The following is a 20055-nucleotide window of genomic DNA, read 5'->3' on the forward strand; positions in this document are numbered from 1 at the left end:
CTAACAAGGGATTTCCAACTCCCCCTCCTCCCCGCCCCGGGGCTCCCCCCCCCCCGCACCCCCCCCTGTGCCAGTGACACTTGTGCAACAGTTATTTAGAACACAGAGCTCCGCCTAAGGAGACGATTGTCCCGGCCCTGCTCCCTCCTGGGGGAATTTCTTCTGCCAAAACATCCAGAAGTGGGGCCAAGGCCGGGGCCAGGCTCCAGGCCCCCGATCCCAGCAAACCGAGGGAGTGCTGCCGCAGCGGGACCAGGCAGCCTCGGGACAGAGGCACCAGTGGGGCCAGGAACAGGCATGATGACATCTCACGGGGCTGAGAGCAGCCGCACCCAGAAGCGTCTGGGCTGGCCCTGGGCTGACGAAAAGGGGTCAGGTGAAAAATAGGGAGTTCCAGAGATGGTGGTGGGATGGGGGGCAGAGATTGCCGGAGACCAGCTGTTCCCCCTGCCCAGGAAGCTCCCAGCCCCAGGACAGACACTCTCACACACCTGCCTTCACCTCTCAGCATTAAATGATTTAAAAAAAAACATTTATAGAAATCACCCCTCCTGTCATTCTTTGCCTCCAGAGCCCGTCAGCTTCACGACTCTGCTCTTGCTCCCAGCTTCAACGAAACCTCCTCTCCTCCCACACGTATCGCTTCCCTGCGGGCACCTTGCGGAAAAACAGGCTGTTCCCTCGGCTCATGTTGCCCTGGAAGGAGAAGACAGTCACCACCGGGTGATTCAGGGCTTCTCATGATCCTGGGGTGGGCCCCCCTCCCCACAAACCCCCCCCCCGCGACTTACCTCCCTGTGCAGCTGGCTCCAGCAGTCCAGCCAGGAGGAGTAGGCGGGTGCGAAAGGGAGGAGGCCCCCAGCCAGCCTGGGGAACAGAGGGGAGACCCACAGGGAATTATTTCCACCCAGACTCACAGGGCAGCACCCGTCTCTTCTGCAGCCCCACGCTAGGCTGACTCCCCTGCCCCAAAACAGCCCTTTCAGGGCAGGGCTCCTCCCTCCCCCACCACAGTGCTACCAGAGGAGGGGTCGACCCCACAGTGAGTTTGAAACTTCTTTGGCAAACAGGAGCTTTGGCAAGGCAGTTCTGGGAGTCGAGCCGTTGCTGAGGGAGGCAGCCCTCTGACCCCCGCCAGCCCCCCACCCCCTGCCAGCCCCTCCTGGCATGGGCTCAACCTCGGGGGGTGGGAGAGAAGGCAGACTCACCCGCAGTTATTCACAGCCATCAGGTTGGAGACCAGCACGAAGGGGTAGGTCAGCATGCTGGCAAAGAACTGTGAGGGGGAGCAGGGCTGGTTAGCAGCAGCACACAAACCCCACAGGGATTCCCCCCTTATTTCCCTCAGCGTGAGGATAACACACCCAAAAAGATCCCCAGGGACCCCCTCCCAGGGCAGGGGGAGCCTTCTCCCCCAGACTCCTTGCCAAGGCAGCAAGCCCAAGGACATGCAAGACCACATGCCACCTCCACAAAGCATTCCTTCTCCTGTGAGCCAATTGCTCCAGAGCCCAGCACAGCATTCAGCTCTGCTCCCCGACCCTGGTGGGATGCTGGGAGCACACCAGTTCCCCAGGGAAAGTGAGGAAGAGTCAATTCTCTTCACCCTCCCTGCATGGGGACAGTGTCATGCATGGGCACAGGGGTTGTACTCACTCCAGTGACTGCTTGGGAATAGCTCTTCATCTCAGTCATGGTTGAGACCTGGGGGAGGAGAAAAGGCACCTTCAACCCCTACGGAGCTGTGCCGCCACCCTGACGGGGGCTCTGTCCCCTGAGAGACCCTTTCCCCCCCCCTCCAAAGTGGGGCACAGAGCCCGTACCCCATTCTCCAGCGCGTATGTGTTGATGAGGTAGGCCAGCATGTTGCAGAGCCACAGCGAAAGGATGTCCCCGAGGAGCCGGGGGATGAGGCCGCTGAAAGAGAAGCAGCCAGGTGAAGAGTGAACTCCCCCCACCCTGGCTGAGCAAAAGGACGCAGGCTCAGAGGGGAGCTGCCAGAGAGACCCAAAACAAGGGGCAACGCCTGAGCGAGGCTCACGGATTTTGGGGGAGAAGCCCTGCTCCCCCCCACCCCCTGGCCCCAACCCAAGGCCCCGGTGCACGGCACTCACGCAAAGAAGCCCAGGATGCCCTCTTCTCGGTAAATCGTGGTGAAGGCGCTTAGTGTACCACTGGGCCAGGGAGGAAGAGGAGAGCATCACGGTCAGATGAGGCCCCGTGGGCAGGGAGCCCCCACTGCTGCAGCCCCAGCACCCCCAGCAGCCCCCCTACCTGTACTTGGTCTCCCGGCCGATGAACTGCACCATGCAGCGCAGGGTGATCACTGCGGGCAGAGACAGGCGGGTGACGCGGGAGCGACGAGCACCCGTCACCAGGCCTGTGCGCCTGCTACAGGGGTAGGAAAGGGGAGGCGGGGGGAGCACCTACCGTGAAAGGGGTGGGTGATGAACGTGGCCGCAGAGCGAGCGACCATCTCTCGGGAGGTCTAGGGAGAAACGGGCTGTCAGGGGGTGGAGGGGGCTGGGGCGGGTCTCAGGGCACTAGGCTGACACCCAGCGCCCTCCTCCTCCTCTTCCTCACCTCCTTAAGGACCTGCTCCAGGGAGGACACGGATTCCTTCTTGGTGGTTCCAGGCTGGCCAAGAGAAGAAGCATCAGACAAGGAATAGCAGCACCCCCCTCTCCTAAAAGACACTGTAAGCCCCCAAAGGGACCCGTGCCCTCCACCAGAGCCCTCTGTACCCCAAGATTCTCCCTGGGGACAGCACAGAGTGCCGGGCTGCCTCTTCCCACAGCCCTGGGGACGCAGGGTAGGGATAGAGGGAAAGATGCACCAGAGGAAGCGGCACTGCACCTACCTCATCCTGCTTGGCCTCCTGGTACCGCTGAGGAGGAAAAGACAGAGTCAGTGTGGCCAGGGTGGGTCCGGCCAATGCGGTGAGATGTGGGGTGTCCCCATACCCTGCTCCTGGGCCTGAGCCCCCCCACCCCGAGGCTCTTGGGGCCTCCCCTGTACCTGCAGGACTTTGTTGTGCACAACGGTGCCGATGGCGCTGGAGCAGAGGCGGGGGGCGAGGCCTTTGAAGAGTCCAGCTCTTCCGTCGACCTTCACGATGTGCTTGGCTGGGGACGGCAGGGGCCCCGTCACGCCGCGCAGAGCACACCCCGCAGCCCCCCGGCCCCGCGGGGAAACCGGTCCCGCCGCCGGGGCCAGACTCACCGTACGCGAAGAACCCAGGCAGCTGGTAGACCTGGCGCCCGAAAACGTTCCGGCCCAGGGTGGGCGGCAGCGGCTCGTAACCCACCTGCAGCGGGGACAGGCAGCCTGCAGCCGGGCCCGGGGCGCGCCCCCACCCCCCGGCTCCCCATCCCCTCGCCACCCGCCCTCCTTACCTGCACCAGCACCTTCACGTACATGAGGGGCTGCGAGAGCACGGTCAGCCCCGAGCCCAGCAGCACCTGCGAAGCCGCGTCCGCCATGGCGCCGCCCGGGCCCAGAAGGACACCGCCGTCGCTGCCGCTGCTTCCGCTGCCCGGTGCTTCCGGCGCGCCCGCCGCCCGCTTCCGGCCGCTCGCCGAGGGGGCGGGCCCGACGGGTCGCTATGGTAACGGCGGCAACGCACGGGGACCGCCCCCGCCCGTCCCCGTCCCCGAGGCCCGGCCGCGGCGCCGTCTCTAGTCCCCAGCACAGGCGCGGCAGCGCGGCGCGGCGGAGCGGGGGCACGGCGTGCGCCCCAGGGCAGCGGCTCCCCGGGCCGGCCCCGGTGGGGAAGCGCCGGCGGGGCGGGCGCTCAGCGGCGGCCGATGGCTCCGCGCCGCGCTTGTGCCGCCGTCCGGCCGAGGCCCGCCCGGGGCGCCGTACCCCGGTCCCGCCGCGCCGGGAAGGAGCCCCGCTACCGCCGCGACGCCTGCCCGGGAGGTGCCGGGGACAGCCGGCCGCCGGCGGGGCCTGGAAAGCCCCGACTTGGCCTTGGCGGGGGTCAGGGGAGAGGAATCAGGCCGCCCCGCGGCTCCAGGGGTGCCGGCTCGGCGCTGGGACGGCGCTGGGGATGACCGTCCCTGCGGGACCGTCCCCCCTGGGCCCGGAGGGCTGCGGGGCGGGCCGGGGCTCACCAGGGCCCGGGCACGGCTCCTCCGGGACGCCGCACCCGGCCGGCGCGGGGCATCCCTCGCTTTCTGTCGCCGCGGCCGCTTCTTCCTCCGGTGCTGCAGCTGCGCCGGACGGCAAAGCGGTGCCGGGGGGTCTGCATCCCGCAGCCCCTCCCGCCTCCCCGGCGCCCAGTCTCTCCTGCCCCCACCCCAAAAGCGGCAGAACCCGCGGACTCACCGGCCGGGCCGGCGACGCGTCGGACGCGGAGCTGTCGGAGCCGCTGGTGCTGCGCGGGGGGGAGACGAGACCCTGCAGCCCCCTGCAGCTATGGGGCTCCTTGGGGCGGCGCGGCCGGGGCCTACCTGGACTCGAGCTCCGAGGGGGACACGTCGCTCCAGCTGCCGCCCGATCCCGGCTCCCAGCCCAGGCGCTGCCGCACCAGCGTGTCCATCTCTGACAGGCACTGCTGGAACTGCAGAATGGAGCTGGGGGTCACTCCTATGGCACGGGCCTGGGTGCCACAGTTTGAACTGCGGCTGCTGTCCCACCTTGGTGGCATCAGGGTCACAGAAGTCCAGGAGGGTGTCGCAGAGGTGGTAGCCCAGTGACTTGAGGTCCTCCACAGTGAAGTGTGAGCTCCTCCCGCCTGGAGAGGACAGGGGCCACCAAAACAAGGAACAGCTTCTCAACCCAGGGCCCTTGTGCATCGTGACATGCCTGACACTGTCACTGCCCAGCCACTGCCGCCCCTCACCCAGCGTGGAGCCACTGAAAGCTGCCTCCATGGTGTAGCTGTTAGAGACACCCATGTGCCACATGACGACCCTGCCTGTCCCTGCTTTGCTCTTCTGCACCTTAAACTTGCAGCTGGAGAAAGAGAACTGGAGAAAGAGAACAGGGTCAGTGCAGCAGGGGGGATGTGTCCCCCTCCCCAGCCCCAGGGGGACACCATCCAGCGTCGCCAGGACACCATTCCCTGGCCTCAAAACTTCCCACCTTGTCAGGAGCATTTTTGCTCAGCATCAGGGGGAAGACACGCTGACACAGCCTCAGCCCAATGACATCCTTGCTGCTGTCACAGCCGTACATGAAGACGTTGTTTTTCCGGCTATGCCCGTGGAAGTCGCAGTACAGCACCACCTCCCGCTCTGCCAGCACCCTACATGCATCAGGATATGGCCATGGGCACTGCATCAGGAGCAGCGCCATCCTCCCAACTCCCCGTGCCCCCACCTCACCTCTGGACCATGGCCCGCAGGTGCCACACGCCAGGGAAGGAGCTGCGGAGCGCCGTGCCATAAGCCCTGTTGGGGTCACGGCCCGCCAGGGAGCAGCGGGAGTTGCCCACCACCACCCCATCAGGGTTGAGCATGGGCACCACCTTGAAGATGAAGAGCTGGCGCAGGAGCTGGGCATCCTCGTGGGCACTGAGGATGAAGTCAAGGAAGCCCTGCATGGCCCAGGAGCCACCGCTTTCCCCGGGATGCGCGCGGGCGCTCAGCACCACCGCCGGCTTGGCCGCCGCGCCGGCGGAGCTGGTGATGGTCAGCAGGTAGATGACGTTACCAGCCAGGCTGCGGCACAACGTCCGCACGGCACAGTACTGTGAGCGCACTGGGTCCCGGGCCAGCGCCCACAGGTAGCACTGCAGGTCAGAGTAGGTGTAGGGGTAAGAGTGGGCGAAGAAGCAGGTGTCGCCATCGTGGGGGAAATGCATGGACCAGGAGAGGCAGAAGGAGGCCGGCTCCTCCCCACCACCACCCCGGTAGTAGCGGATGTTAGTCCCAACTCGTCGCCAGCCGACGCCGCGGCTCTGGGCGTCCCGCTGGGAGTAGAGCAGCGGGAGCATGCCCTGGCTGTAGAGGCTTTTGGGCTTCGCCAGGTTGGCGATGGTGAAGCAGTAGAGAGGTTCTCGCCGGGTGTTTTGGACGCGGAAGTAGAACCACTGGGTGTGCTTGGTGGTGTACAGGTCTGGCCGCAGCGTCAGCACATACGCATAGGGGCCCCTGCGTGGTGGGATGGGCCATGCCCTGGCTTGGAGCCCTGACACTGCTATCCCTCAACCCCCCCCTCAGCTTCTTTCTTACACTTTGACAGCTTTCTGGAGGTTGCCACTCTCAAAGCGGGATTCAAAGAGCAGCGTGGTGTCCTGGGGACCCTCCAAGGGGGCTGCTGGCACAGAGAGGGGGCCTGGTGCCCCCCCAATGCGGGCGCGGGTGAAGCAGGAGCCTTGGGGTACTGTGGGGGGGAAGCCCAGAGGAATGGGGGTGGGGGCCTGGAAAGACCGAGAGGGCACCTAGGGGTGCTGCCTACTCCCCCCTACCTGGTCTGAGGTGGTAGACAACAGTGTCCCGCTCCTCACTGGGGGTGTCCGGGACCCCCTCACAGCCAGTAGCCTGGCAGAAGGGCTCTGGCTCAGGGGGGACCCACTCTGTGGGTGGGGGACAGAGATGGGTGCTGTGGGTACAGCGAGTGTCCGTCGCAGGGCCAGGTAGGGGGCGGGCAGCGTGCTCCCTCACCGATGTGCTCCACTGTCTCCTCAATGACTTCGCACTCGACAGGCCAGCGGGGAGGGGGCTGGGGGCCCCGCGCCGAGGGGAGGGCGAAGAGAGCCCGCGGCTCACCCAGGGCCCCGCGGTGCCGCAGCGAGGGAAGCGGTGTGCCCTGCTCGGGGGGCGGCTCCAGCACCCTAGAGGCTGCAAGGGGACCAGGGGGGGGCTGGGGGGACATGGTGTGCTCCTGGCTCCACAGCACATGTCCAGGCTGGAGACTGGGTGGGGACACACCCGAAAACCACCCCCCACCCCCACTTCCCCCCCCCCCCGGACACAGCTCTGGGCCCCAGGGGGGGGTCTCACTCACAGCTGAGCTCCATCCCAGGACCCTGCAGGCAAGAGGGGCCAGTGCTGCCTGTGCTAGGTGCCTCAGTGGGATGCTGCGTGGAGAGACCCCCCAGGAACTCGGGGCTCTTCTGCCCACCCTGTTTCGGGCCTTGGGGGGACAGAATTGCTGCAGCCCCCCGGCAAGGGACCAAGGGGACATGGGGCAGTGGCTGGGACCCCACCATGGCCAGGGCTCACCTTGGAAGTAGCCGTAGTAGCGCAGGTGACTGTGCATGAATCTGTCGTAGGGCTCAGGGAGCAGTGCCCCTCCAAACTTCCACAGTGCCCCCTCCCTGAGCTGGGCAGTGGGACATGCCCCAGGCTCCATGGCTGCGAGGTGGCGGCAAGACCCTTCTCCTGGCCTAGCTGCGCCAAGAACGCGGTCGCTGAGCAACCAGTCAGCACTGGGGAGGGACAAGGCAGTCCGGGAAAGGAGCCAGAGGGATTTAGTTATCCTGGCAGAGGCCCAGGGACACAAAGGTTCCCCCGCAGCATCACACTAGCCCCGAACTGCCACCACGCCAGCGGCAGGGCCAACCCCCGCTTGACCAGACAATACATCCCAAACTGCTACCATTTATTGGACAACGGTTAAGTGGTGAAGGGCTCTGAACTGTACATCTGTAAAAAAGGGGTGCGGCGCGCCTCACGTGCTGGACGCGGTTTTCCTCCGCTTCAGCCGTGCGCGCCAGTCTTCTGGCAGCGCCTCGAAGTTGGCGTTCCTCTCTGCCATGCCACTGCAGGGACAGAGCAATGCGTCAGCACCAGGGCAGCACGATGTGACCAGTCCCCAGAACCCACCCTCCTGCCTGCCGGCGTTAAGAGGGCAGGGGAACAGACCCCGCAGCAGGGAGCAGAGCTGTGCCCCATGGGGGGGGCTGCTATGACGGATTCATGAGACCCCATACCTCATCAGCTGCTGCTGCTTCCACTCCTCGATGCGCCGCTGGGCGGTGGTCTCCCGGTCCTCCTCACTGGAGCTGGAGTTCTCCTCCTCGTCCAGCTCCCGCTGGATGCTCTGCCACTTCTTCACCAGTGACGGCATCTTCGTCTTGCCCTTCTTGGCCTGTGCCAGAGACAGAACAGGCCCCAGTAAGGGCGGCTGGAAAGGGAGGGGGGTGCCCAGTGTGCTAGCAAGGAACCAGCACAGGAGTGGCCGCCTACCTTGTCCTTTCGCCCCTTCCTTGGCTTCTCCTTCTCCGGTGGCGGCGGGGGCGCTTTGGGGGTGGGAGGTGGGGGGGTCTGGGGTGGCGGTGGTGGGGGAGGCGGCTGGTCGGCGGTGCTGGCAGCGGGCAGGGCTCCCCGCGCCGGAGCTGGCTGCACGGCAGCAGCTGCCAGGCTGACGGGAGCAGCGCACTCGGCGTAGCTCATGACAGAGGGCGCAGTGGGTGCCGTCACACCCAGATAGCCAGACTGCAGGCCCAGCGCAGTGGGCTGAGGACCGCGTTGGCCCGGTGCGATGCGGAGAGCGGGGCGGCCCTGGATCTCGCCCTGCAGTCGCTGGCGTGGCCGGAGGGAGGCGAGGGGCACGGCTGAAGGCTGGTACTTGCCCGCAGGCATCAGGGGCTGGCTGTAGATGACGGGGCAGCTGCCAATGGTGGCCGTGCGCTGCATCAGCCCCGGGCTCATCTCCGCTGCTTTCCTCTTCTGAGGCTTGGCAGAGAGCAGTGGGGCTGGGCTGGGTTCAGTGGTGCCCTGGAGGAGGGTGCTGAGGTGAGTGCTGAGCCTGGAGCAGCACAGCCCCCCTCCCAAACGCTTGAATAAGTGTCCCCTCCCCGGTGTTGCACCCGCCAGGTGTGGGGCGGGGGGACTGACCGAGCCCCATCCTCCAGCACCATCACTCACCTGGCTGGCGCTGGCAGCTGGGCGCAGGAGAGGCTTCAGTGGAGCATCTTCTTCCGTTCCCGGGGCAGGTGGCTCTTCACCCCCCTCATCTTCCATCTCCACTTCCTGGATCTCGCCGTCTTCTCCGGGAGGCGGGGGCGGTGGGGGCGGCGGCGGGGGCGAGTCTGGTGGAGGCGGAGGCGGCGGAGGCATTTCCAAAGGCAAAGGAGGTTGGAGGACCGGGACAGAGGACTGAAGCAGAGTCCAAAATGGAGTGAGCGGCATGAGAGACGTAGCAGGAACTTGGCCTGAGAAGGATTCTTTACAAAGGGAGCCTGAAGAATACATATTGACACAGGCTTGAAAACCCATGCTATGGACCGCGCTGCCTGCTCCTGCCGGCTGCCTCCCTGCCAGGGCCCTGCCTGGGAGCGGGCAGGCAGAGCTCAGGCCACAGCATCAACTGGTGAGCCACATGCCACCTTCCCTGGCACGTCGAAGCCTAAAACTGACGGGGATAGCTCTGAGTGGCACTTGTCTCAGCTTCGCTAAAGCTGCCACAAAGCGCCTGGGGAGGGAGGCTGGGAACACCATGTTTGGCTTGAGCTGCTGGGTGGGGCCCCGCAATACCCCACTTCTGGGCCCAAACACCCCCCCTTTTCCACACGCCCCCCACACCCAGCGACTCCCCCCCATTCCTGCTGCCAGTCTGTACCTGTGGAGCGCTCGGCGGCGTCCTCGGCGTGCTCTCCTTTGTCTTTTGGAGGTGGTTTAGGAGGACTGTCGGCTTTTCTGTCAGTGGTTCGCTGTCCCTCATCTTCGTCCTCCCCATCGGGGAACTCCCATTGTGACTCTCCCGAGCGCTCGTTAACATAGAAATAGCGTCTATGCTCCCTAAATCACAAGAAAGAGAAGGAGGCTTCAGATTCCCTCCCCCGCCACCGACACTCCGAGGCGAGCCTGCCTACGACAGCGGTGTGCTCTCGCAGGGAAGACCCTCCGCAGCAGGGCTGCCGCTCTTCCCAAACGTGCCAGAACAACTTTTGAGGACAGAGGCAGGAAAGGCCCGAGCCGGCTCGCTCAAAGCTATTTGCGTTGCTGGCCGCGTGAACGTCGCCCCGAGTCCCCCCGCTCCGAGGGAGGGGAAGGGCTGCGAGCGCGGGCCAGCACGCGGCACAGCGACGTCTCGCTAACACCGGGACTTTCAGCCGCCGCCTTGGCTGGAAGTCGCCCTCCAAGAAGAGGCACCGGGGAACAGCCCAATGGAGGGAAGCGGCTGCCCCCCTACCCCGTGGTGCGTGGAGGTCGCTTTTATGATACTCTTGGTGTCAAACACACAGTGAATGCTAGAGAGAGGGAGCGGATCTGGGAGCTGAAAAACAAAAGAGCAAAGATTTCAAACACAGGAAAACCAATCAAGAAAGCCAAAGAGACAAAGAAATGTTTGGGTCTGACCTGCTGGCAGGAGACAGAAATCTTGTTCTTCGCTCTGTCGGTGAGTTGAAGTTTGTCCTTTGTCAGAGCTGTTGGTCAGAAGAGGTGATCCAGAGATCCTGCAAAGTTCACAGAGCTCTCGCATGCGCGACCCCCCAGGCCCGCCCTCCACAGCGCTTTACACTCGTGAGAGTGAAAACCAGCTCTGTCCGATCAGGGAATCAGCTCCGTCTCAAAGCACTGAGCACTCCGTTTGGATCCTCCAGTTTGGTGTCTGGCCCAAACTCTGCGAGTGCCGGATGTTTCTCTGCCTGCCCAGCACTGCTAACAGAAGCTGCTCTCAGTCTCCCAGAGGGATGGCGCCACGTCGTCGGGTGGTGATGGTCACAAATCATGTCTGAGATGTCAGAGATGAAAGGTGAGAAAGGTAGGAGAGCGCGTACCTGTCCCAGTGGCAGGACCAGCCTTTAGGGGTGGCGTTTATTTCGTATTGTTTTAGCTGTTCGGCTGCATCTTGGAGTTTGCGTTTGAGGTAGTTTCCATTGAGAGCACCTTCTCGCCAGTCTGCAATGCGGGTCTAGAGGGCAAGAACCGGGGGAAGCCATTGAGGGAGGCTGCATGCGGCCCTGGGGACAGGACTCGAGGTCCGGGAAGTTCCCTTACAGCACGGGACTTGGGGAGGGCCAGGAGGAAGACACGGCCTCCGCGCAAAGCCATGCTCTCCCCCCCACGGAGGAAGGGCCCTGGCAGGAGGCGGGCGCACAGCGCAGTGCGGCGCCGCCACGGCCACAAGGTTCACGCAGCACCGGCGCTCGAACGGCGGACAGTATTTGATCCGCTTCGGAACAGAAGGCCGGAGCGAGGGGCGAAGGCTTGGTTACCTCTGTCTGCAACAGCAACATGTGGAAGTTGGAGATAGATTGTCTGTTGATGCCCAGGAACTCCAATTTACTAGTCAGAGTATTTGCCAGCTCTCCAATCTGAAACTGCCAGGGAGAGAGGGGATAGTCAAGAGCCGCCCTTGGGTAGTGTCACCGGGCTGCCGCGGCCCCGCGGCTCGAGGCCTTCCCCGGCAAACAGGACTTGGGACGGACCGCGGCTCCTCAGCCTGGCAGGACCGGGATGCATCACCCTGAGCATCTGCGCCTGTCACCCCCTCCTCCTCCAAGCCCTGCTATCCCCTGCGCCCCAGGGACAGGCTCAGTGTGGGGCAGCAGGACAGGACCTCCTATGCTGCTGCAGGAGGGACCAGCTAACCCCCAACTCTTCCCTGCAGACCCTTCCCTGCTCCCAGCCACAGTCCCCAGTGCCTCCCAGCACAGTCACCGCTCCAAACCAGCTGCAGGAGGGTAGGGGGCTCACGTCTGCTCTGGCACCCCAGCTCTGGAGTTATGGCGAAGCGGCTGCCAGGGCACACAGGGTTAAAAAGAACTTCAACCACTGCCCAGGGGGGATGGCCATGACAGGATCCTGGACTTTGCAGTCCCCACTTTCCGGAGGAACTAGCTGGAAAGCATGGGAGACGGGGAGCAGCTCTGGATTTACTCCTGAGCAGAGACAGCATCTAAGCCAAGACTCGGGCCAGCTGCAGTGACACCCATTACTCAGCCCCAGAATCCCACAGGACTCAACCCTCTGATTCAGGCACTATGTGGGGATACGGGGATCCCCCGTCTCAATCCCCCCTGACTGAGGGGGCTGCGTGAAAGCAGCTACAGGCCAGAAAGCAATCAAGAGCATCACTGAGGTGGATGCCGACAAGGGCATCATGATTGCTTTAAGTAGGGCTTTAAAAATGTTGGGGGCTGGGTGGGGGTTCCCTTCACTTGTCAGAAGAGGCTTTGGAAGGTCCCCAAAGCCGAGAAGGCAGCCTATGTCCCTGGGACTGGGCCAGACAGACAAACAGCACTAGAGAGGCCTGAGGCAGGGGAACGAATTCCCACGTTAACGTGGCTACGGAGAAGCCAGGGAAGATTCCACAGCAGAGGGTGACGTCGCAGCGGAGGACCCAGGTCTCCTGCAAACCAGAGAGCCGGCAGAAGAGAGGTTAACCCGAGCCAATGAAGCAAACGGTACCCATTCCCCAAGGAGACGGCATTCCTCCTCCGACAAAGTGATCCTGCATGGGAAAGCGCCACACTACAGCACACGGTCTGTCACAGAGTACCAGGAGAAAAGGGGACAGCAAATGTGACAGCTTAGGTGGCTTTCGGCAGCCAACAAGCGTGGGCCTGCAGCAGGCTTTTTCTTTTTGAAATAAATTAATCAGACAAGGCTCTAGTGGATGCTATAGTAGGGAGGGCTCGGCAGTCTGGGACAGGGAACTTCACATCTTGAAACCCTGGCGGCGTGGTACATCTGTCCCAAGGACAGCAAGGAAGCCCTTCCCTTTCAGGCTGGACAAGTGATTAAGTGGTGGGAAATGAGGGCAGTGCCAGAGCTCAGCTGTCACTCGGGTTCTACCACAAGCCAGCGATTCCCCATTCATAAGCCATCCAGCACAGGGAGGCAACAATATTGGGAAATGAAATGGAGTGACTCAGGAGCCAAATTTAAGGCTGCAGGAGATCTCAGGGTAACGAACAAACAGGGAATCAAAAGGAAAGATCTCCCCTACAACTCCGAGTCACTATTGCCCAGCGCCTGCAGCTCTGTGTGCGACCACCATGGAGCACAGTGGGGCTCTGGGAATCGTTCAGCTGCAGCCAGGTAGAGCAAACCAAGGCTCAGGACAGAAAACATCAGCCCAAAGCTGCGGGGATCCCCAGTTTGCATCTCACAACTCCAGAGAGTTGTGGCAGGAGAAGGGCAGAGCAATGGGTACTGGCAGCCTCCAGACACAGGTGTTACGGATGAGGAGCCTTCTGCCTGGAAACAGGCAGGTGCCAGAGGACTGGAACAGCATTTCCGGTGAACAGGCAGTCAAGGCAAAGGTGTTGCTCTCTCTCTCACAAGCCCCAGGGTTCAGGTGTTACACCCCACACAGACCCTTGTTGTTTTAGGTTGCTGGTTTTTTTTGAAGCCTCTGCTGCTGGCTCCCACTGCAGAGATGCCAGTGCGATCCCGCAGGGCCGTTCTCTCCTGGGGTAAGCTGCTCGTGCAGCTGCACTGGGATCTGAAGCTGAGAGCTCCAGCGGGGGCATAGTGCCATCCCACTGGCACCATGGGGGACGGACAAGGTCACACCAGCTGTGCCAAACCTGCAGCCCAAAGCTCTGGTGTCCCTGCTGGCCTCCCCTGGCCAGAGGTGGCCAAGGGAGCTGGCGCATCCCTCCGCACAGCTGGCAGCATGGCAGATCCCTGAGAGCAGCAAACTGGCTGGGACCTTAGGGGAGTTGCCAAGCACCCAGCCACGTCCCTTCCGCAACACGCAACTCCCTGTCTCCGTACCTTTAGGTCCTGCTCCTCCTCTTCTATTTTTGGTGCCCCTTGCACTCTGGCTTTCTCCTGGGGCTCCTCAGAATCTGCCTCTTTGTCTGAATTTGCATCAGGCGCTTCTGTGCTCACAGCTGCAGAAGAAGAAATGACAGGTGAGCCCTTCTCCCACCATCACCACGGTGCTGCCAACGGACAGCTGGGAGCCACCGTGCCAGGGAGCAGGAGAGGGCTGGGTAAGAGCCAGAATTCTTCCTACAGAAGCCAGTGACAAGAGCCTGAAATTAAAGAGAAAAGAGGGTCACCGCCTCTGTGCTTTGATGGTGGGGGTCCTTCCAGAAGCACAGTGTGGAAGCGGGGAGTTACAGGTGCAAAGGAGGAAGAGCCTGAAGCAGGGGGCTACAGGAGGCGTGAAGAGAGCCAACGGCCCAGCAGGCAACCATCAAACTCTGTCAGTTTAGATTATTTGTCAAGAAAAGGACTGAGGGTTAAGCTGGGACACTCATCAAAGATGGAGCTGCTCCTAAAAAGCTGTCAAGACCGTAAGGTTTCATGTCAGCTGCATCACAGGACAGCCAATTAATTCACTGTCCAAGCAACAAATTCCAGGGAGTGAATGAAACATTTGGAGGGATTCCTACCAAAAGCCCTCAGGGGGAATAAAACCAACACAGCCACTGGTGTGCCCTGGCAAGTGGTTTTAGCGTAACAGCTTCCTGTTCCCTGGAAGAGCCGGCTTTGGGGATGTTCTGCGAGGCAGAAGGAAAAGCCCTCCAGCAAAGCCATCCCTCAGAGCCACCCATGGCAAACACCATCGTTGTTGATGGCAGTGCCAGGCCTGCCATCCAGATGACATCTCTGTCTGAAGCAGATGCCTGTCAGGGCCACATCAAACCTGTTTTGGGGCAGGCCCTGTCCCCCACTTCAGCAGGGCACAGCTCAGCATGCTTTCCTACCGTACTTATTCCTGGGAAAAGCAGCTATCTCCCTCTCAGCCATCCTTCTGGGGCACAGAAAGGGAGTCAGGGCTGCAGACACAGGCACAGCGTTGCTGTGTCTCAAGCCACGTATCCAACGCGTGCTGGGTACCAACCAACCCCTACACAAGGCTAGGTCTTCCTCACAAAGAGGTCCTGCCTCACACTTCCTCTGCACCAATGAGCACGGAGCCAGAGTGGCTCTCTGGGAACACCTGGGAAATGTGGCGACCGTTACCAGGCAGCTTAGAAACAGAACTTTAAAAGAGGAAGGTAACGGTTCCCCACATGCCACTGACTAAGGCTGGGAGGGAAGTGGAAGGCGGTGGGGCGTGAAGCAGCCATTACCACACTCATGTGCTCCTCCTGACAAAGCACTGAGTGCAGGCACTCTCCTACTCACTTTTCCCCCGTGCAGTGCTGAATGCAGGCGCTCTCCCATTTATTTTCCTTAATTATAGGATCATGGAGATAATTGGCAGAGCGTCAGCTTACTCCTGCTCTGTCCTGAGCCTGTCCCCTGCCCAGCACACGTACCTCACCACCCATCCCAGCTCCCGCATGCGCCGTGCGTCTTCAGGGTACAGAAACCCTGTCGGGAGAGGGCTGCGGCCTTTCCGAACACCTGCTTCTCCCTCCCAAGGGAGCCTTTCCAATTACCTGCTTCTCCAGCTTCCGGGCTCTCCCGGCCTGTTTTGCTGGAGCCTCGACTCGTGGATTCGGGGCTGGCGGCTCCAACAAACAGTTTCCATTTCCCTCGCTTAGAGGCCAGCCTGCGGGTCGCATCCTGCGAGGCCGACTGGCTCCCGTCAGAGAGCGGGCTGGAGCCTGAAACGCTGCCGTCACCTTCCTCCAAGGCGCGCAGCTCTGCCTGCCAAGAGACACGACAGTGAGCGGCACTTCAGGGACCCGAGCCCGCCCCAAGGACCAGTGGTGGTTACAAGCCACCCAGGAGAGACAGAATCACAAGGTTGGAAAAGACCTCTGAAGATCATCAAGTCCAACCATTCCCATTCTATGCTAAACCATATCCCTAAGTACCTCATCAACCCTTTTTATAAACACATCCAGGGAAGGAGACTCAACCCCCTCCCTGGGCAGCCTGTTCCAGGCGCTGACAACTCTTTCAGTAAAAATTTTTTTCTAATATCCAATCTAAACCTGCCCTGGCACAGCTTCATGCCATTTCCCCTTGTCCTATCTCCTGTCACCTGGCTGAAGAGACCATCGCCCATCGCTCTACAACCTCCCTTCAGGTAGTTGTAGGCGGTGGTAAGGTCTCCCCTCAGCCTCCTCTTCTCCAAGCTAAACAGTCTCATCTCCCTCAGCTGCTCCTCATAGTATTTGCCCTCTAGCCCCTTCACCAGCCTGGTTGCCTTTCTCTGCACTCACTCGAGGACCTCAATGTCCTTCTTATGGTGGGGAGCCCAAAACTGCACACAGTATTCACGGTGTGGCCTCACAATGCCGAGTACAGCGGCACAATTACTTCCCTAGACCTACTGGCCACACTGGTTTTGATACAAGCCAAGATGCCACTGGCTTTCTTGGCCACCTGGGCACACTGCTGGCTCATATTCAGTTTGCAGTCAACTAACATCCCCAGGTCCTTCTCTGCCTGACAGCTCTCCAGCCAGTCTCCCCCAGGCCTGTAGTGCTGCATGGGGTTATTATGTCCCATGTGCAGCACTCTACACTTGGCCATGTTAAACTTCATCCTATTCGTCTCAGCCTATTGGTCCAGTCTGTTCAGATCCCTCTGAAGAGCCTCCCTGCCCTCAGGCAGATCAACGAGCAAAGAGCTGCTCTCATCAAGGCACCGTGTTAATGGCAGCAAAGAGAGAGCGGGAGTTGGCCAGCGGCTGCTGACTTGTCATCAGCAATGTCCAAGTGAAACCACATTTGATCTGTGTCCAGATCTATATGGATCCAGAGAACGTGCAGGAGCAGCACGGGAAATGCAGGGTCCCTCTCCCAAAAGAGCCAGGACAGATGGAAACATCTGCTCCTGGTTTACTTCCAGCTGTTCCTCACTTCTGTGAGAGACGCATTTCCTCTTACCTTCTTTCTCTCCAGCACCATCTCCAGCTCAAGGGTGTCTTGCTCTTCCTCTTCCTCAGCGCTCTCCCCTGACTGCACCACGCTGCACAGGTCCTCCTGCGGTGTGTCTTCCAGGGGATCCCTGCTGGGCTCTGGCTCTTCAGGGCCAGTTGCCACCTCTTCTGCTTTTGTCTCCTCTACCGGGGGCGGCTCAACTTCCTCTTTGCAGATCACCTTTCTCCTCCAGCGCTCCTCTTCCTCCTTCACCACATCAGGCAGGAGTGGTGCCAGGAGGGCCGCAGCCACCCCCTTCTTCTCCTCCTCGCTGTTGGAGAGGGCCTGCACGCCTTCGTTCACTTCCTGCAGGTTGAGCCCTGTGTGAGCTTTCCAAGCAGCTGCTGTTGCTGTTCTCTGCCCCCTCACCCCAGCCCTGCACCTCCCCCGAATAGCGAGGGAGACCACAGCCCACAGAGGAAGGAGCCCATGCGGCCCCTGCGCTCCCAGGGCTCCTCTTTGGGCTGCAAACAGAGTAGAACAACCCACCCGCTGCTGAGGAAGCCCAAGGGAGTGCCTCCAAGCCCCCATGGTAACCAGAACCCGGCGCTCAGCCTGACTGACTGACCTTCTTCACCTCTCGCTTGGTGAGACTGGCCCCACGGCCAACACCACCCGTGGCAGCTCCCTTCTCCTGGGGATACAGCTCGGCAGCCACCACAAAGCTGCCGTTGGCGCCTGCCGCAGTGCTGCTGAGGAAGAGAGGTGGTATGAAGGGCAGGCTTGGGGACAAAACCCAAGCGCCTCCCCTTGAGGGGCTGGGGGGTCTCACCCACCTGTGCTGGTAGTGCTGCAGGCCCTGGACCTGCGTCGCCAGGTACTGTGGCAGCTCCCACGTCACCTCATTGCTCTGGGTGTTCCAGTAATAGTAGCAGCCGGTGTTCTCATCCCACACCTCCTGCCAGTCGCCCATTTCCAGCTCCCCCACTACTGAGGAGGAAGAGGACAGGCTGTCACCCACGGGATGCACAGAACCTCACCGCTGACCGGATCAGTTCCCCAGGGTGCTGTCACCCCCCGCTACAACCGTTCCCCAGTGGCAAGCACAGCCCTGCCCCCGCCCCAGGGTGGGTGACAGGCTCACCTCCTGCCAGCGAGCACTGGGTGTCATACTGCCACTCCGGGGCCGGCGCAGAGCCTGCACCGTTGGCGGTGCCTGAGGACTGGCCCGGGCCCAACTCCTTCGGCTCTGGGCGGGGGGGCGTCGGGGGTGGCGCGGAGGATGTGGCGGAGGGCTCAGCGGGCTGTGGAGGAGCCGTGATGGCATCAATCTCCTGCGAAAACAACGTCATGATGCGAAGCTGACATCTCAGGAGTGTGAAACCGCCCTCTTTCCGCATCCCTCCTCCCTTCCAGGGAAAAACTCCCCTCCGTCCTCTCCCTTCTTGCACCGGAACCGCACTAACCGCCAGGAAGTTTGCCAACGTGCTGTCAATGTCTGCCGAATTACTGCCGTTTGCGTCTGCGGAACGGGCTGACTTCTCCGGGGTTTCGCCCTCCTCATCGTCGCTGTCTGCATAGGCACCGAGCAGACACAAGCCTCCTGATTGGGGAGGAGTAAAGAGAGGAGCAGTAGATCCTCAGTGAGGGGTCCACAGCACAGCACAGCCCACCTCGGAGCCACCAGCGCGGGCAGCGGGGATAAAGCAGATCCAACCCTTCCTTCCTGAGCAGGGGGTCCTGCCATCACCCCACTAGTCCCGTGAGGGGTGAGCAGCCACGTGGGGAGCCACTGGACCATTTCAGGGGAACGGGCACATCCCCCCAGCAAACGGTCAAGCAATAAACCCCATCCATCCCTCTTCAAAACATCCCTGGGGACATCCCTGAAGTCGGGGGGGGGGGATGGGGGGGAAGGAGGAGGGAACACACCAGCCCCCCAGGGAGCAGGAAATACCCCCCTGGGGTAAAAATCCAGAATAACACCAGGAGGAAAAAACAATTCCTCATGTCTGGAAAAAAACCCAAAGTCATTGCTTCCCAAAATCTTACTTATTAAATTGATGTTTAATTTATTTAAGCACTAATTAACAGTTTATGATAGTAACAGAGAGAGGAAAAAATACCCTTCTTCATCCCCCCAGGAAAAAACACACAGGGCAGAATCTTATCATCTTCTAATCCAGATTTTTAAGGCAAGAAATCATCTCACCATTGCAAATCACTAAGGGGGGGGGGTTCACATCATATGTCCACCTTGGATTGGTAAAGCAGGGGCTATGACCCTGCTCCACACCCTCCACCCTCAAAAAAATTGGGGGGGGGGGGATTGCCTCACTCCTCCCAAATAGTAATAATAATAGTAAAAAACATCTGAACTGAACGGGGTAATCATACTACCCCAATAGTGATTTTAAAAAATAGTTGAGGAGGAATAACCATACATCCAAATCTCCCCCCCCCAAAAAGAGAGAGAACAATCACCTCAAAAGAAATGGTTTAGGATAGAGTTAATTACCCCTCCCCTAAAAAAAGGAAAAGGTTTTGGGGGAAAGGACACAACGAGCCCCCCGAACCCCCAAAGATTTAGAGAAGAAATAACCACAGCCCCCTTAAAAAACAACCAAACCCCACGGTTAGGGCAAAACCCATCCGGTTTGTTTAGGATTAGGCCGGGGGGAATGACACACACCCCTCCGAACAGCGTTTTTTTTGAGGCGGGGGGTGCGTGTCTCGTCTCCCCCCACAAAGCACATCGTACCTGTGGGCTTGACGGCGGGGGGAGGCGGGTTGGGCGCGCTGCGAGGGGGCTCGGTCACCGGTTCGGGATCGTCTGTGAGGGAAAAGCCGTTAGATACGGGGGCAACGGGAGCGGAGATGGCGGGGGAAGGGGTGACGCAGGGGCGCCTGCGTCCTCCCCCCTCCACCCTTCCCCGCTGCTTGCCCCATCGCTAGGCCGCAGCGCTACGAGGAGGCCGCGCCGAGGCCTGGGCGAGGCCGCGCCCCGCCAACAAAGCGTCGTGTTCCCCCCCCCCACGCCGCCGCCGCCGCCTCCCTTCCCCATCCCTTCCTTCCGTCGTTACCCGGCTCGGAACCCGAATCGGCTCCTTCGGTCGGGGGTACCGCCGCCGCCTCATCACGGCGGGGACCGGGAGGGGAGAGCTGAAGGATGGGCCGGCGGCCCGGAGCGGCTCGGGATTTCTTCCCCATGGCGGCCGAGGGAGGAGGAGGAGGCCGGAGGCGGCGGGAACGGCGCCTCAGGGCTGCGGCCGCGCGTGCGCGATGGGAGGGAGGAAGGAGCGAGGGGCGGGGCGGGGGGCGGGCCTCACGCCCCTTCAGGCTGGAGCGCGGCCTGGTGCTCTCTGTGTGCCTGTGTGTGTCTATAAACACGTACATATAAAAGCAAAACATATCTCTCTCTCAGAATCCCAGAGCGT

The 20055-nt window shown here is 61.5% G+C and overlaps 3 protein-coding genes across 6 annotated transcripts; all 3 read right to left on the reverse strand.

The window, feature by feature from the left end:
- Positions 1-515: 515 nt before the first annotated feature.
- MTCH2 (mitochondrial carrier 2) lies at positions 516-3517 on the reverse strand. The gene is made up of 13 exons (XM_084263625.1): positions 3396-3517; positions 3223-3307; positions 3019-3125; positions 2861-2887; positions 2584-2637; positions 2431-2488; positions 2275-2326; positions 2115-2174; positions 1824-1917; positions 1657-1704; positions 1209-1276; positions 792-867; positions 516-696 (listed from the first exon to the last, which is right to left on the reverse strand). The coding sequence occupies exons 1-13, from the start codon at positions 3480-3482 to the stop codon at positions 610-612; spliced, it is 903 nt and encodes a 300-aa protein (XP_084119751.1). The 5' UTR covers positions 3483-3517; the 3' UTR covers positions 516-609.
- Positions 3518-3677: 160 nt separating this feature from the next.
- On the reverse strand, positions 3678-7302 carry AGBL2 (AGBL carboxypeptidase 2; the record flags this gene model as incomplete). The annotated part of the gene is made up of 11 exons (XM_084263151.1): positions 3678-4214; positions 4330-4378; positions 4455-4564; positions 4641-4738; positions 4847-4973; positions 5089-5251; positions 5331-6098; positions 6180-6330; positions 6416-6523; positions 6612-6788; positions 7173-7302. 11 exons carry the CDS (start codon positions 7300-7302, stop codon positions 3678-3680), a joined length of 2418 nt encoding a protein of 805 aa, XP_084119277.1.
- Positions 7303-7536: 234 nt separating this feature from the next.
- Positions 7537-19840, reverse strand: FNBP4 (formin binding protein 4). Of its 4 annotated transcripts, none has more exons than XM_084262663.1 (17): positions 19702-19840; positions 19380-19451; positions 18085-18221; positions 17763-17952; positions 17455-17608; positions 17247-17367; positions 16646-16984; positions 15245-15455; positions 13623-13741; positions 11114-11218; positions 10676-10809; positions 10254-10351; positions 9514-9692; positions 8820-9050; positions 8139-8669; positions 7883-8040; positions 7537-7711 (listed from the first exon to the last, which is right to left on the reverse strand). In XM_084262663.1, exons 1-17 carry the CDS (start codon positions 19826-19828, stop codon positions 7621-7623), a joined length of 2997 nt encoding a protein of 998 aa, XP_084118789.1. In that variant the 5' UTR covers positions 19829-19840; the 3' UTR covers positions 7537-7620. The 4 variants fall into 4 exon arrangements, with proteins under 4 accessions (XP_084118789.1, XP_084118788.1, XP_084118791.1 ...); XM_084262662.1 differs by having other exon boundaries at positions 17247-17370; XM_084262665.1 differs by lacking the exon at positions 10254-10351 and having other exon boundaries at positions 8820-9133.
- Between the last annotated feature and the right edge of the window lie 215 nt (positions 19841-20055).

The sequence above is a fragment of the Gallinula chloropus genome, assembly GCF_964237585.1.
Source record: "Gallinula chloropus genome assembly, chromosome: 4".
Lineage (NCBI taxonomy): Eukaryota > Metazoa > Chordata > Aves > Gruiformes > Rallidae > Gallinula > Gallinula chloropus.